This window comes from Hippocampus zosterae, chromosome 11 (genome assembly GCF_025434085.1).
Source record: "Hippocampus zosterae strain Florida chromosome 11, ASM2543408v3, whole genome shotgun sequence".
NCBI classification, from domain to species: domain Eukaryota; kingdom Metazoa; phylum Chordata; class Actinopteri; order Syngnathiformes; family Syngnathidae; genus Hippocampus; species Hippocampus zosterae.
Window position 1 is genome coordinate 17,166,934 of NC_067461.1, and position 14,464 is coordinate 17,181,397.

The following is a 14,464-nucleotide window of genomic DNA, read 5'->3' on the forward strand; positions in this document are numbered from 1 at the left end:
AAAAAAAGGATAATGAATATTTGCTTAACCTTCAAACTTACCGAGTAACAACCAGTAAGAATCACATTATATTAATTAAAAACAAAAAAGGAAATAGATGAAATGCTGGATGTTTTGAAAAACAATTGTGATTTTGTTAGTCATCTGAGATTGCAGAAATATTTACATAACAATATTTGTATGCTTATACAGAACATGTAAAATAGCATGCAAGTTGAATTCTGCTTTACCTTGCATTCGGATAAATGCTCATCTGCTATATGGTTTCAGTTCAGAAAAAGTCAGACGTAGCAGGTATGTGAGGAAAATCAGATTTATTTTACTGCTCATACCAAATGATGTGTTTCTGATCAGCCAGCCACACTATGAAATAATTCTAAAACATTTTAAAAATTTCAAGAGCACATTTCCCCCACAGTCAAAATCTTGGCATTCCAAACATGGCTTTGACCTTTCTGTGTGGGGTTTGCATGTTCTCCCATTGCTTGTAGAGGTTTTCAATGTTTCCTCACACATTAGAAAACATGAATGGTAGGCTATTGACGACTCGAAATAAGGGGTCATCAATGTGGTGCCCCTCACGATCATCATGTACCCCCCAAGGACCAGATGAGTAGCCCATTGGCCTGTTAAATGTTTGTTTTTTTTTAAAAAGCTGACTGATGATGAGTCAGTGTGATTTCCAAGGAATGTTTTAGAAGTGATCATTTGAAAATGTGAGCACTCAGAGATTTATAGAAGTGTTGCATATTGATATTTATTTAGTCATAATTATTGCATATTACACCATGAGCAATGCCTTCACATATTTGAATGGAATTAGTTATGATCTCTTAAATCAACATGATTAAAGGTAATTTGAGCAAATTTGTTATTTCAGTGGTGAGTTTCAAACTGGCATCTCTTCGTAACAGGCAGTAGCCAACAAATAGAGCTCCATTTCAAAAAGGTTAGGAAACCCCTGCTCTAATTAGTCCTTAAATGTAAATGGTTGTCTGATTTTTGCGGTTGCCCGATGGGCCTAAACCCACTATACAGGTACCAGGTAGAAAAGAGGGATGGATGTTTTGACAGGGCTGTATAACCTTCAGATTGGTTTGTTCCCCAATTCCAAAAGTTGGCTTTGGTAATCATTAAAACAGCAAAGTGTTTGTGTGTGACAGTGAGACAAAGATTGCATTTGTATTTTGGCCCTATGAGATGCTTCAATAATTGCTGAAAACTTTCCCTGATGTGTAAGCGCAGACAGTTTTATATTTTAACCGATGGTTATGATTTGCTTTTGCCTTCTTGCAACTAATGCATTAATGCTAGAGTCGTATGGCATTCATATGGTTGCATTGCATACCAGTGATACGATGGGAATTATTATGCAAAGGGAAAAACCACTCATATGTGCCATTGGCTTTTTTTTTTCTGCAAGGACCGTAAAGACACGTGCCTTTGTTCCACCTCAGGAATAACTTGGTATGCAATTTGGTCAAAATGCAATTACTTGGCTATCAGTGCCAAGGGAGCTCAATGAAGTGAAATGGCCGCAACTTTGCCCAGGGCATTGTCAACCGAGGTGAAGATGTGTTTATTCAAGTGAAAATTTCTCAAGCCCTGCAATAAATTTATCTTAAGCAATGGAGAAATGGCTAATGAGCTTCAAGGAAGGCACCGTGCATCCCTGTATGTCTGGAAACATTCAACCTGCATGTTTCATTCTTCTTTTACAAAAAATGTAATTTAATTTTAATTTAATTTAATTTAATTGATTAAATTCCCTTTTCCCATCATGTTATTTCCATTAAAATAAACATGAAATATTAACAGAATTTTACCATTCATATCATGCATCTGAACTTGAGTTGGCTGGTTGGTTTTCTTCTGCTAACTGAGAGAAAATCTTATGTATGTGTAATACCAATGAGTTTTATTAGAAAAAAAAAGCGAAACAATTTGATATAATAGCAGGTATACGGGACAGTAGTAATTTGCACGTCTCCCCAGTCTTGAGCAAATTACTTTTTTTTTAATGTAATGAAACTACATTACTATTTTACATTCTTCCCAAAAAGCAAATGAATTTCAAATGGTATTTTCATCAATCTAATTAGTTTCCAGGAAAGTGATTAGAACTCAGATTTTTGTGCAGTTTTCATGGGCCAGTTACATAGAGTAGAAGAGCATAGACTAGCACTTTATTTACCGTATTTTCCGGACTATAAGTCAGTTTTTTTGTAGTTTGGCTGGGGGTGCGACTTATAGTCTGGAGTGATTTATGGGTGCAATTATTAACACATTATTATATAATTTCACATGTTATTTTCACATTACACTGCAAGAGGCCACTCTAGACCTGTGTTGATAAAACCACAATGAGTCTGATGTAAGCGACGTAGAAGAGGAAGCGTTGCATCTTTCTACCTCCGGAGTTGGTGGAGTTGCTTTAAAGTGACGCTGAGGATGAAGATTCCATTGGATTTAGTGATTTGGAGTGACATTGTTGGCTTGGTGATCTTGGTAGCATGTTCTTCATGCTATAGTTATCTGAATAACTCTTAATATGTTACTTGAACATACCAGGCACGTTATTAGTTCGCCGTTTATGCGTCATGTAACGTTAGCATATTGTACACTTATTCAGCATGTTGTTTTCTATTTTATTTATTTTTTTAAATTGCCTTTCAAGATGACATGTCTGTTCTTGGGGTTGGATTTTATAAATTTCCCCCCAAAATGCGACTTATACTCAGGAGCGACTTATAGCCCCCTAAAATATGGTAACTTGATATTTATTGGAGTTTAAACAAACAACTGGTGGATATACTGTAGGTTGAGTTGTTTTAGTCGTGTCGCAGTGTCTGTCTTCATCAGCGTTAACGGCAACTCGTTTTGGAGGAACGTGTTGGTGAAAGATGTTTGAGATTGGATTCTCTTGACACCACTTTTATCCATAAAAGAAAAAAAATCCAGATTTTTTGTTTTGTTTTTTTTTTTTTTCCAGAAAAGAAAAGGGGCCTTGGAGTTAAAGAAGGCTGCTTTGCCTTTAGATATAACTGCGCTTTTCCGCACTCACGTTTCTTCACTCCTCCTCACACAGCACTACTTGTGTTGACTCTTGTTTGTGACTATACTTGATTTTATTTGTGAGTGAATAAGACCTGCCCAACTCTGCCCCTGGCTGGTTTACAATGAAATTTGACACTACTCTATCATCATTTAAAACGGGACTATTTAAGTCGCACCGCCATGCCTCCTGCCTCGTCTCCTCTTGGAGATTTTCAGCCTCCTATATTAAAGTACATCTGGAAACATTAAAGATGGCACGTTGGGAATAATTATTTAGTGTTGCATTGTCCTGGCCAAGTGAGAATTATAAGCCTGCGCGGACATGTACACACTGTTGCACCAATAGCCATGAGGTAAGATGTAGCAAAGTACTTAAGATGCTGCCAAAGCACAAAGACATGACCGTCTCACTGGAGAAGATTAGAAAAATGGAATAAGCCTCGTAGCACAAACATGTCCGCCGACTCTGTCTTTGCAGACCAGCACACTAACGCCAACTACTCCCCCACTCAATTTGATCTAATTAACAATAAAATGCTGTTCTGCAGAACTTTTGAAATGGTGTAGACTGCAACAACCACATGAGCTCCTGTCAATGTTTTAGTCAGTCTCTGCTGGAAAAGATATTGACTGCTGAGGAGATAGTTGCCGCATGGGATGGCGACAAATGTGGTGTCATGAGGATAGAGCAGATTTAAAGTGACAGGCATACAAGGCTGTACACAACGGATATTCACTAACACCAATCTAACAGTTCCCATGAACTGCTGTGTCATCTGTCCCCCAACCTTATCGCAAGCTGATCTGTCATGTCATGTCAAAACTGAAACATGTGTCATCTTGTCAGGACAATTTTCAAAGGCACACAGCACATAGGGGAAAGCTAACAAATTACAGAGTTTGAATCACAATGACACATTTTGTTCAATTTAGGATATGATTACTAAACGAGAAATTATGCCCCCCAGTGATCTTTTGGTACAAGATTGTTAGCACTCCAGAAGCCAGAACATTTATGTTTTATATTGCATCTTAGTTGCCATTATGAAATTATTGCTTGTCCTTGCACATGTTCATCAACCCACCTAATGAATGCACTGTGATGAATATATCACAATTTTTTTCAAATAAAACAAAATGATAATTGTGCACCTTTAGGAGTTTTTTTTAAACTGTTCCATTTGTGTTCACATACATACCTGTCAGTGTTTTCTGCAGGGCCACTAACAATACAGATCACAAAAGAAGGTGATCCAGGGTCAGCATGGGAATACCAACAATATGCAAGTCATATTCCTAGTATTAGCCGTTATACAATCAAAATTCATTTCACATTTAATTAAAGGCATGCTAATGCTTTAAATTAAATACAGTGAGATAGAAATAGAAGGAACCCCCCATATCCCCATCTAGACTGAGGTTATTGACCTGAAATGGAATTTTGTCAGTACAAGACAGAAAAATAAAGGAAGAGCAGGTTTTCAAATAGTTTGACAACATTACCATGCTGAGATGACTGGCTGGTGAGCCTCGATTTATTGTGTCACATTTAAAGTTGAGGAAAGATTCGCCCATGGTGTCATGTTGTCGATTTGTATCCTTGTACTTGGGGGCAAGGCTTTCCAGTAAGGGCAACGTGGTAGACAATGGAGGTTGCTGCAGCGCCGTGCAAGACAGGCCAAGAAAGTTGGAGGGTCGTATCATAAAGGCCTCCAGAGCTATGTTAGCAGAGACCTAAGAAAGATAGAAGCAAAAGAAATAGGTTTAAAAAAAGAGAAAGGAGAATGAGAATGAGCGTTGGAGAATATTGGGAGAGCATGAAGGCCTACTAGAGAAAATAGACGGGGACAGGATAGCTAACCTAGAAGTCAACAGAGGTAAATCAAAGTCACACGTTATAGTAAACCAGCTGATTATGTTTATCTAAAACAAATTAAATTGCAATTATCCAGTTTCAGCACCACATTTTATGTTCACCACATTGAACCTGCAACTGTAAGATGTAAAATGGTTGATACATCTGTAACTCTCTAACTTGCTCAAGCAAGTAGGCAAAATATCCTGTAATAAACGTGCATAATGGGATGCAAAAGAAAATGCTACATATGTCCCAAAAAATAAACTGATGTGTTTCACATTTAAGTGCTTGTACGGTGATTTTCTGAGCTCCGCGTCATTATTTTCCATTCATCCATTTTGAAAACCGGTTATCCTGAACAAGGTCATATCGAGGGTGACCAGCGAACTTCAGGCGAAAGGCGGACGCCACCCTGAACTGGTTAAGTTGCAGGGCACATATTGAGACGATCAAAATTCACAGACGCATCCACAGCCGCTGAATGGAAACCGATCCCATGCTGCCCACTTACAAATCAGACCAGTGTACCACTATACGATCAGCGACTTATCATTAGTTTACGATATTTGTTTTTTGGGTGAGCAATCCAATATTGTGTTTTGTTAATTTGTTGTGTATGCACAATAACTTATAGACCAGGCACTTAGGAGACACCTGTACAGAACCACTTGTTTAAAACACATTACTTGTTGCACAAACAACAAAATTGTATCCCAAGCCAAATCCTTTCTCATCATTCTGTGTTGGAGCAAAAACAGATTTGTACCTCCCCTTATTTTTTGTTGATTCTTAAATCATACCTTAGAAATGGCGTGATTCTCTCCAGTCAGCGCCAGGTCAGCAATGCGCTCTACACACTGAACAATCCGTGTGCATGCTCTTGCTTCATTTTGGGCCATCCATAGGATATGCTCCTCTACCAGCATCATGTTGCTGGCTATCTCTGAAATATAGTCGCCCAGCTGCACGGACATAAGAAGACATGCATTCAGATGTATGCATGTGCAAAATTAGAATCAAACATACAAAAAGGCTCGGACACAATGATCATATACATCAATCAGGTCAACAATAGACACATTTGGACATAATTTGGAATCACAATTGTGAAGGGAACAGTGGCTTCATTCATTATATAGAGATTTAATTTAGATTAGTGGCTCAAAAGGGGAGTAATTGCTTCCCTGGAATGTCAGCTTGCTATTTACTGACTGTACTATTCATTGTTGCTTCATTTTACCGTCTCTCATTAAATGAATACTGTATGTGCGGCCTGCTACCTCATCTTTGGAGGTATATACTTCAAAGATCCCCGAATAATTGCTTCTCCCTTGTGACCCATTTGGGCTAATTGGACTTGTGAGAGTTAAGCTCAGCACTACCTGACATTCAATGCGATTGGGGGTCTTTGATTGCCTCTGGCCAAAGACGGGAGGGAAGTTCACTCGAAGCAAAACTGATGGCATCTTGGTGCAGAGGAAATGGAGAAGGGAGACAACTTTATATTTCGGTGGTCAATTAAGGTACAAACACCCAATTGGAATGACTTTTCTAGCATGTCACTGATGTGTCTGCCTGAATATCCTTTTCTATTTGCTCAATCATGCCTCGGAACAAAAAAAAATACAAATACATTGTTGTCGCTGAATGGAATAAAAAAGCTGATTGTTTCTTAGAACATGACAAATCACGGCTTCAAGACAGTTTAGAACAAATCCCCATTCTCACAAAAAATATGGTTTAAAATCACCAAAAAATATGGTTAACAACACTTTTGTTTTAAACCATATTGAGTTTTTTGCAACCATCAAAAAATTGTTTTTTTGATGGTTGCAAAGAGCATGGAGAAAGACAGTTTCATTTGGAACCACAGGAAGAAACACAAAAATTGTGCTGGATTTAAATAGCACCTCTTAAAAAATGTCAACACAATTATTTCTGTTGACACGCATGAATCAAAATTGAGGTGTACAAGTACAGTGCTGTGAAAAAGTATTATGTCGAGGACAGGTAGGTTGGGATTTTTTTGTGCCTTAAATAAATGAAATTGGCATTTAGAAACAACAGTTCGTATTTCCTTGGCTTGTCTCTCTGTAATATTTAAGTTGATTTGATGAACTGAAACCTTTGGGTGTGATAAATATGCATATTTACACTGAGGATTGCGAGAGAAATTTCATGTATGCTGCATCTCAGATGTAAGCATATTTGACTATAAAGATGACCTTGATCATGACCTTGAACACAGAAATCAGGAAGGGGGCAAATACTTTTTTAACAGCGCTGTACACACATGGACACAATCGTAGAGTACCAAGATGCTCACAAAACGACAACTACCAATCTGAGAAAACTTGTTTGCTATATGAAATTAAGGAGAACAGTCACCCAATCAGAGCTTACCTTATGTAAATATAAAAAAATAATGAGATATTTAGCCGAGTGTGAAGGAGACAGCGCTTACTGACACTTTGCTCCAGTTTGCCTGACTCTGGATCGTCTTGGAATTTCAACTGACTGACTTCTTTGTGCCCAATGAACCAAACACCAGCTCAGAATAACCTTGCTTTTTGGAGTTCTAAGATGGGGTGCCCGGGAACACCTTACTAGGGGCATTCCCTCATTCTGCTGGGGGACTTCAATGCTCATGTTGGCAATGACAGTGACACCTGAAAGGGCTTGTTTGGGAAGAATGCCATGTCAAAGACTGTACGCCTCTTGTGCGTCAATGAAATGAAAGGTAGTCATTTCTATTAGTGGCAAATCATGTCAACTGTGTTCACGCCCACAACGGCACAAAACACCTGCTTAAACTGCCTATAGTATAATATATTTTTTAAAAATTAATTATCAAAATAATCATGAGTATTATAATAAGAAACACACAATGAAAGGAACACTCTACCAACTGTGAAACATGCATAAAACATACAGTATATTCTGAGAATGCTTTGCTACATTCAAAATTCAATCGACTCAAGATAATCGAGGCATTCTAGAGCTAAATACTGCATGCTGCTCAGCAACAGAAGGGTCCTCTGAAAGAATAACAACTCAAAATGCACAACTAAAAAGACACAAAAAAGCCTGGAAAGAAAAACACTGGAGTTTCAAGTGACATTTTATGGGCCTTGATAAAAATACTATTTACGTCATGAGACGGAGCTGAAGTACGCAGCCTGCGGAAGGCACTCAGCAGTGTACCAACAATTTTGTTCACATGGACCATGTTACAAGGACAATCACTGTTTTTCTGTTCACACTTACTTCCTTGCGCTTCTTTACCAGCCTGGTCAGTCTCTCGACGAGGTGCGTAACAAAGATGACATCCATGACATCAGTAAAGTAAGCCGCCCTGCTGGTAAAGGCCACTAATTGCTGGCCCAAAGGCTGAGCGTTGGTGGCGTTGACGGTTATCTGTCGTAAGATGGAGCACATTTTGAAGTCGGTTATGAAAAACATGGCTGGACTCTGATAAGACTTATTCTACATTAAAAATACTATGTCACAAAAGTTCATAATTTATCTCTATGTTGATGTCATGAGTTTAAAAAAAATAAGTCACCCCAGTAAGTCAGTTTGAATCATTTGTTTAAAATAGCGGCTTCCTCACTACCAGTAAATTGTCACGTATTTCTGAGTACGTCAACAAAGTGTTAGTTATTTAAAGACTAACATCTTCACAATAAGGGCTACCTCACCATTTCAAAATTCTTTAAACCACATTGAATTAAGATGATCTTGACAAACACTCCACTGGTACGGACTCATTAGTTTCCTTGATGTAATGGTCTTCACTTCTCTGTTGCACCACACTTACGACCATTCTTCAGGTGTATTTTTAATTTGTCATGAGTGTTTTTTTTTTCTTTGTTCGGGTGTGGCATAAATTATGCTGTCTGTGCCAAAGTGCAAATAAAAGTCTCAATTCCTGTATTTCAAGGATGTCAGGCCCTCATTTATAAGGCAAAATCTGCCCGTTAAGTTGCTTAGGCTCACATGACTGGTGTTGTTTATCCAGCATGAATCATGATATTTTTATTTGAGGTGATGGTCTCATTTCAAGGGATGCATCTGACCTATAGGTGAAGGTGCAGTCACATAACTCAATATCAGAATCTTAGCGCAATAACAGTACAGTATTAATACAACCTTAGTAAACAATAAAAGCAAACAGTAAAGTGTGATTTAGAAATCCAAGTGAAGGTGCGGCTATGAAACATGATTGAGCAAGTTTTGCTCTGTCGTGATGGTCAATTGTTTTGTCGATACCTGGGTGAGCTCATGTAGCACACGTGTGAATTCACTGGCATAAGGGCACTGAGTGTAATCTTCTTCAGCCCACCGTCCGGTACGGTCACAGCGCCGCCATGCCTTCTTCTCCTTATGGCTGGGGAACTGTGGAGCATTGCCCAATGGGTGAGGGGCAGAACCGAAGGTGGAGGGGGCGCAAGGTAAGAAGACCAAGATGCCCGCTAGAGTCTTGGGCCACCTGCAATTCAAATACCACAAAATAATCCAAAGGACATCTGTGTCTCAACTGCAGATGGCTCAAACACAAAAACATAAAACCAAAATCAATATGAGGGTCTTTTCCCTTTTCCTTCATATCATAAGTTAGTGCAAAAGTGATTTTGCATTTATATTTCTTATTGAACGTTATGTCACTCAATAGAATTTTACAATGAGCAACGATTGTGATGCAATAACTGAAAGAGAGGTACTTGTATGTGAGCAGCAGGTGTGCGGCTGGACGATTTTAATGTGAATTGGTTGAATGGACTTGCAAAGAAGTGGCCAAGAGAAATGGCGGGAAACCGTCGGCAGTTGATAATAGACGAGAGAGCCTTGCTTGGTGTTAGGAGACCATCAAGGAAGGAAGAACTAGAAGCTCCAACAGGGTTCCTAACTTGATGCACCTGATGGCAAAGCCATACTTCTGATTCTTATCAAATTAGCAAATTGGAATATTTTGTTTGCAACTTACCATGTAGTTAAGACACACTTAAAAAATATGCAGTTGTGGACTTTTGGCTCCCCCATAACAGAGTTCATCTGACCATTTTCTATACTGTGTATCCTGTTCAGAACAGCAGGGAGCTGGACATTGGGTTCTTTGACCCAGTCTTCCAGACACTGGACTAGACTGCACATATACAGACAGACAACTAATGGCTCTCTAATTCACACTATAACTGGATGGAGTGGAAATGATGCCGCCTGCAAGTCAGATGAGAGATAACCGACACCTTCAATGACGACCATATGATTTATTTTTTCTGAGTTTTTCACATTAATCAATACTCAGTATTACCAACCCAAAATTGTCCGTACCAAAACGGTACTCATCCCGGTTACTGGCATTAAGTTAGAATTGCTTCCAGTTTATTATTTGTATTGTGCCTCAGCTTTTTTTGCAGATGATGTGGTTCTGTTGGCTTCATCAATTCACCCAGGAGTCTGGGTGTTTGAAATTCAGAAATATAAACAACCCTTGTAAACAATGGTGGATGTTGGTCATTCAAGTGGATTTTGATGATGTGCAGCTTGCGAGCAGGTGGAGCTGCTGTACAAGGCTACTGTTCGTGACGGGGTGAGAGGCTGCGCAGCTGCCGCTGCTCATTGGAGAAAGATACCGCAGAGTGACAGAAGTGAGTTGCTAAACACAACGCTCAGCGTTTTTCAACACAAAGTCACTGAGGATCGGCAAAGTCTCGGGATCAGTTCAGAGCAACGGAATGAAAAACTTGGAAAATGCTCGGGTGGAGGTTGACACTTCCAGATCGCAGCTTTGCTAATTTCACTGTCAATAAAATATGGATTCTGCCTCAGACAAATCATCCAATTCATGCAGAAGCCGAGTGTCCTGGACAGCCCACTGACCCATAGACCCCCAGAGACGCTGAGCAGGATGAAGCACAACATTTATCCAATGACCGTCCAGTTTTGTGCAGTGGAACAACCCATTCTACATTTCCCCATCAAAACAGTAGACTCCCAACGTCTGTATACACTGTATACAAGCACCATGGCATGCGGGGATGAATGAGAAGGAAGTCTTGTCTCTTTTGGGTAATAAGTAATTGATTTTGAACAAAAGATGGAGGCATTATAGAGCATATTTAGTGGATGAAATATAAATGGATTGGCGAGGGCGTGGTGGTTTCATAGACTGATAAATATTGTATATGAAAATTGATATTCTGGCTGAGACAAAGGACACATTAAAAAGACAAATATAGTTTGCCTTTGTTGTTTTGAAAGTACTACATATGTTGAAAAGAAACGAAAAGATGCAATTGGGGTCAGGGTAAGGTAGAATCCAATGGATTCCCATCACTTGGCAAAACCAACAATACATCAGAAACATACTGCAGTCACTTGTCATCTGCTCCGAGGGTGACCAGGCATGTCTCTGCTCTGACTCAGAATTCCTAGTCATAAATGGTATTAAAATGGTCCCAAAGTAAAAGAGGGGGCTCATTTTCCAGTCCATTACGCCAGTGCTCCAAGAGAGGCTGAGCCTGTGTGCTTATGCAGTGGAGGAGGGCGACGAACTACAAAGGATGACAGCTCCACACTCACATGAAAAGCAAGGATCTGTGGGGTGGGGTTTTGCTTATGAGAGCTAAGAGAATCATGGTGTAATTTTTTTTCAGGCAAAATAGCAAAAGGAACAAGTCCTCCTGTGCTTATGGCAGTGCGGTCGAAGTCAGGCACAAGAGACAGTTGACTACTTGTGGGACTTCATCATTGACACGCCTACATGCATTATATATGCATTAAATATATGATGATACCATGTTTTAATCGACATGCTTATTTATGGACTACAACATTGGTTCTCAACTGTTGTCACACGGAGACCCTGGTTTTCCTGTTGTAGCTCAGTCAGGATGGACGGGAAGAACATATTGCATAAAATAACCTTTAAAAATGTACAGTATGTGTATCCTATTTTAACTACCAATGGCCAAAGTGACTTTCGGAGCACTTTATTAACTCATTCAATGCCAGACGTTTTTCCCAAATTCAGATTTCATTGAATCATTTTGGAGACCCACAGAAAATTGAGTTCTCGGGCTATATTTGCATGGAACCTACCATAAGAAAGCTTTCCTTCTTCATTTCTACCCTTTACCATTCTTTAGTGAACAGCAGTTGAATATTGGTAAGTTTCTTGAAAATAAGAAAAATACGTTTTGGTGAAAGGATACCAGCAGATTCAAGCAGAACTTTCACTTTCATGCACTTTATGTATATGGTACCTCAAATATCTGTACAATGCTTTCCAACTAAATAACAATACAAACAACACAAAAAGGTCACTTTGATTGCAAAATAACAGTTAATTGCAAGATAAACACTGCACTGGTGGATGACCTATTCATACTTTTCATGAACGTTGAACTTTGTGTGAGTGTGTGTGTGTGTGTGTGTGTGTGTGTGTGTGTGTGTGTGCGTGTGTGTGTGTGTGTGTTTGCGTGTCTGCATGCGCATGTTTGTCAAGGATGACAATGTTATTTTGTCATCTTTTTTATTTGAAAAAGCACTGTTTTAGCATTAGCTGCAGGTATTTTTCCAAGTTCTCAACACCACACTGCTTCTACACATCACCTAAGATCGGCGTAAGGATCGCCTTAGAACACCCCACACCCTCTCACACTGTGTGCGACCAAAATCTGATCAAAGCCACTCCTGCCATTTAATGGTGATATATCAAACTGAAATCCTTCCCACAGCCTCAATACTGACTGAGGAGGGGCGCAAAAATAAGAACGCAGCAAAGGTCATTGCACTAATTGAAGCGCAAAAAAAATACAAAAAACAAATCTCATTCCAAGTATTCAAAATTATTCTGAAATTTAAAATCACTTTGTACAAATACCATTGAGCCCCTGCCTGGAATTTAGAGTTGCAGAGGCTTGTCTGTCAGGACACATGCTTTGGATCCAGAGGGTCACAGTTTGACATAGAATGTTTCATAACACAACACTCACACCCGATGCTACACACCGCCTGCTATACTTTTAAATGAATGACAAACTCAAACTCTCTTGATGGGTTTTAACATGGCTGTTCATGAACTCTGTGGTTCCCAATTTTATTTTTATAAACCCGTGCACAACTGTACAAATGCATCATGACAAAGAAAGATCAGTCGAGAGTTGACTCACCTAAACTCCCCCTTGTTGTTGGTGACTCGGTCAGCAGGGCAGTATGGCGCAGACATTTCTAGTACAACTATCTCCATCTGTCGAGAACTGTTGCCTCGGGAACTAGTCATTAGACACTCCCATGTGCCAGCAAGGCCCACGTCGATGTTGGCGAGGATGACCTCACTGATGGAGGAGCAAAAACAGGATTCACGAAACATTTTTTTTAGATATATTTGAAATGGTAATGTAGATGCCACAGAGGGGTGGCTTAAAAATGAGGAGGTACATCTTACAAACAGTTTAAATGAGATTTACCAAGGGGTTTAGGGTTGACCAAGTTTGAGGCTTGACATAATTTTTGAGTGGATTTGGATTGTTGCTGGATTATTTTGAGGATACTATAAAATGTCGGAAGTTTAGATTTAGAAGAATTTTCACATTATGTGTTGTCATAACTATGGACACTGCCATAAACGCCACCATCTTGGGTTAGTGCTCACGAGGGGGCGGAGAAAGAAAAAGAGTGCGCCGATGCAATAACTCGAATTGAACCGACATGGTTTTGTCAGGTCTCACCGTTCTACCCGTTATGTGTATGTATTTGTGCGTTTATATATATATATACGGAGAGAGAAAGAGAGAGAGAAATATAAAATCTTCCCGCTTTACACTCAGTCTCGTCTAGCCTGAACATCCCAGCCACCCCTCCCCCCAGCTCACTGCAGCATCCAGCCAAAACAAGCAAAGCTGTGGATGCCATTCAGCTTGGATTTTCTTACATTATTAGAAAAAGGTCACCCACGACCATGAGATAATAACACATGAAGAAATCACTCATTTCTAAAAAGCAAAAGGAAAAGGCCACTGACCTACATCCACAGTAACACTGCACCATTATGGAAAAAAGACCCTTCGGACTCAAAAGGAAAATTCATGCTTGCAGGTTGATGGCGGATTAATTGATTGTATAATGGTTCTTATGAGACAACAAACTTTTAATTTGTCCTTCTTTGCAACAATTTTTTTAAAGCTGATCCCATTTTCAGGGAATTCGACATGTACCGGTAATTTGTTAATACAGGGACATAAAGTGTGACCAAAAAATGATTGCAACCGATACTATGGCTGCTGAATTTTGTTTAAAATCATACTTTTGTCAAAACGAAGAGACAACAGCACATGCTACATCCGGGAGTGTCTGAAGTGACAAAGTGGACACTTGGAGCACATTTTGAAAAGGCAATAAATCTTGATCACTTGAATTAAGGACCTCAAGTTGGCCGCTTGAAATGTAGCTCTTGGGTCAAAAAAAAGTCGGACAGCCCTACAATATGACCTTTTATTCATGGTAAACGGTTAATAGTGGTAAATAAATAAAATAACATTAAAC

At 39.3% G+C, this 14,464-nt stretch overlaps 1 protein-coding gene across 2 annotated transcripts in view; it reads right to left on the reverse strand.

The window, feature by feature from the left end:
- LOC127610320 (adhesion G protein-coupled receptor A1) overlaps nt 1–14,464 on the reverse strand; it is a 147,956-nt gene that overhangs the window by 77,781 nt on the left and 55,711 nt on the right. For both annotated transcript variants that reach the window (XM_052080299.1, XM_052080298.1), the window contains 5 exons: nt 13,093–13,257; nt 9,188–9,407; nt 8,183–8,332; nt 5,716–5,877; nt 4,561–4,791 (listed from right to left, as the gene is read on the reverse strand). In XM_052080299.1, the coding sequence (XP_051936259.1) occupies nt 4,561–4,791; nt 5,716–5,877; nt 8,183–8,332; nt 9,188–9,407; nt 13,093–13,257 (928 nt within the window). The remainder of the gene's footprint in view (nt 1–4,560; nt 4,792–5,715; nt 5,878–8,182; nt 8,333–9,187; nt 9,408–13,092; nt 13,258–14,464) is intronic.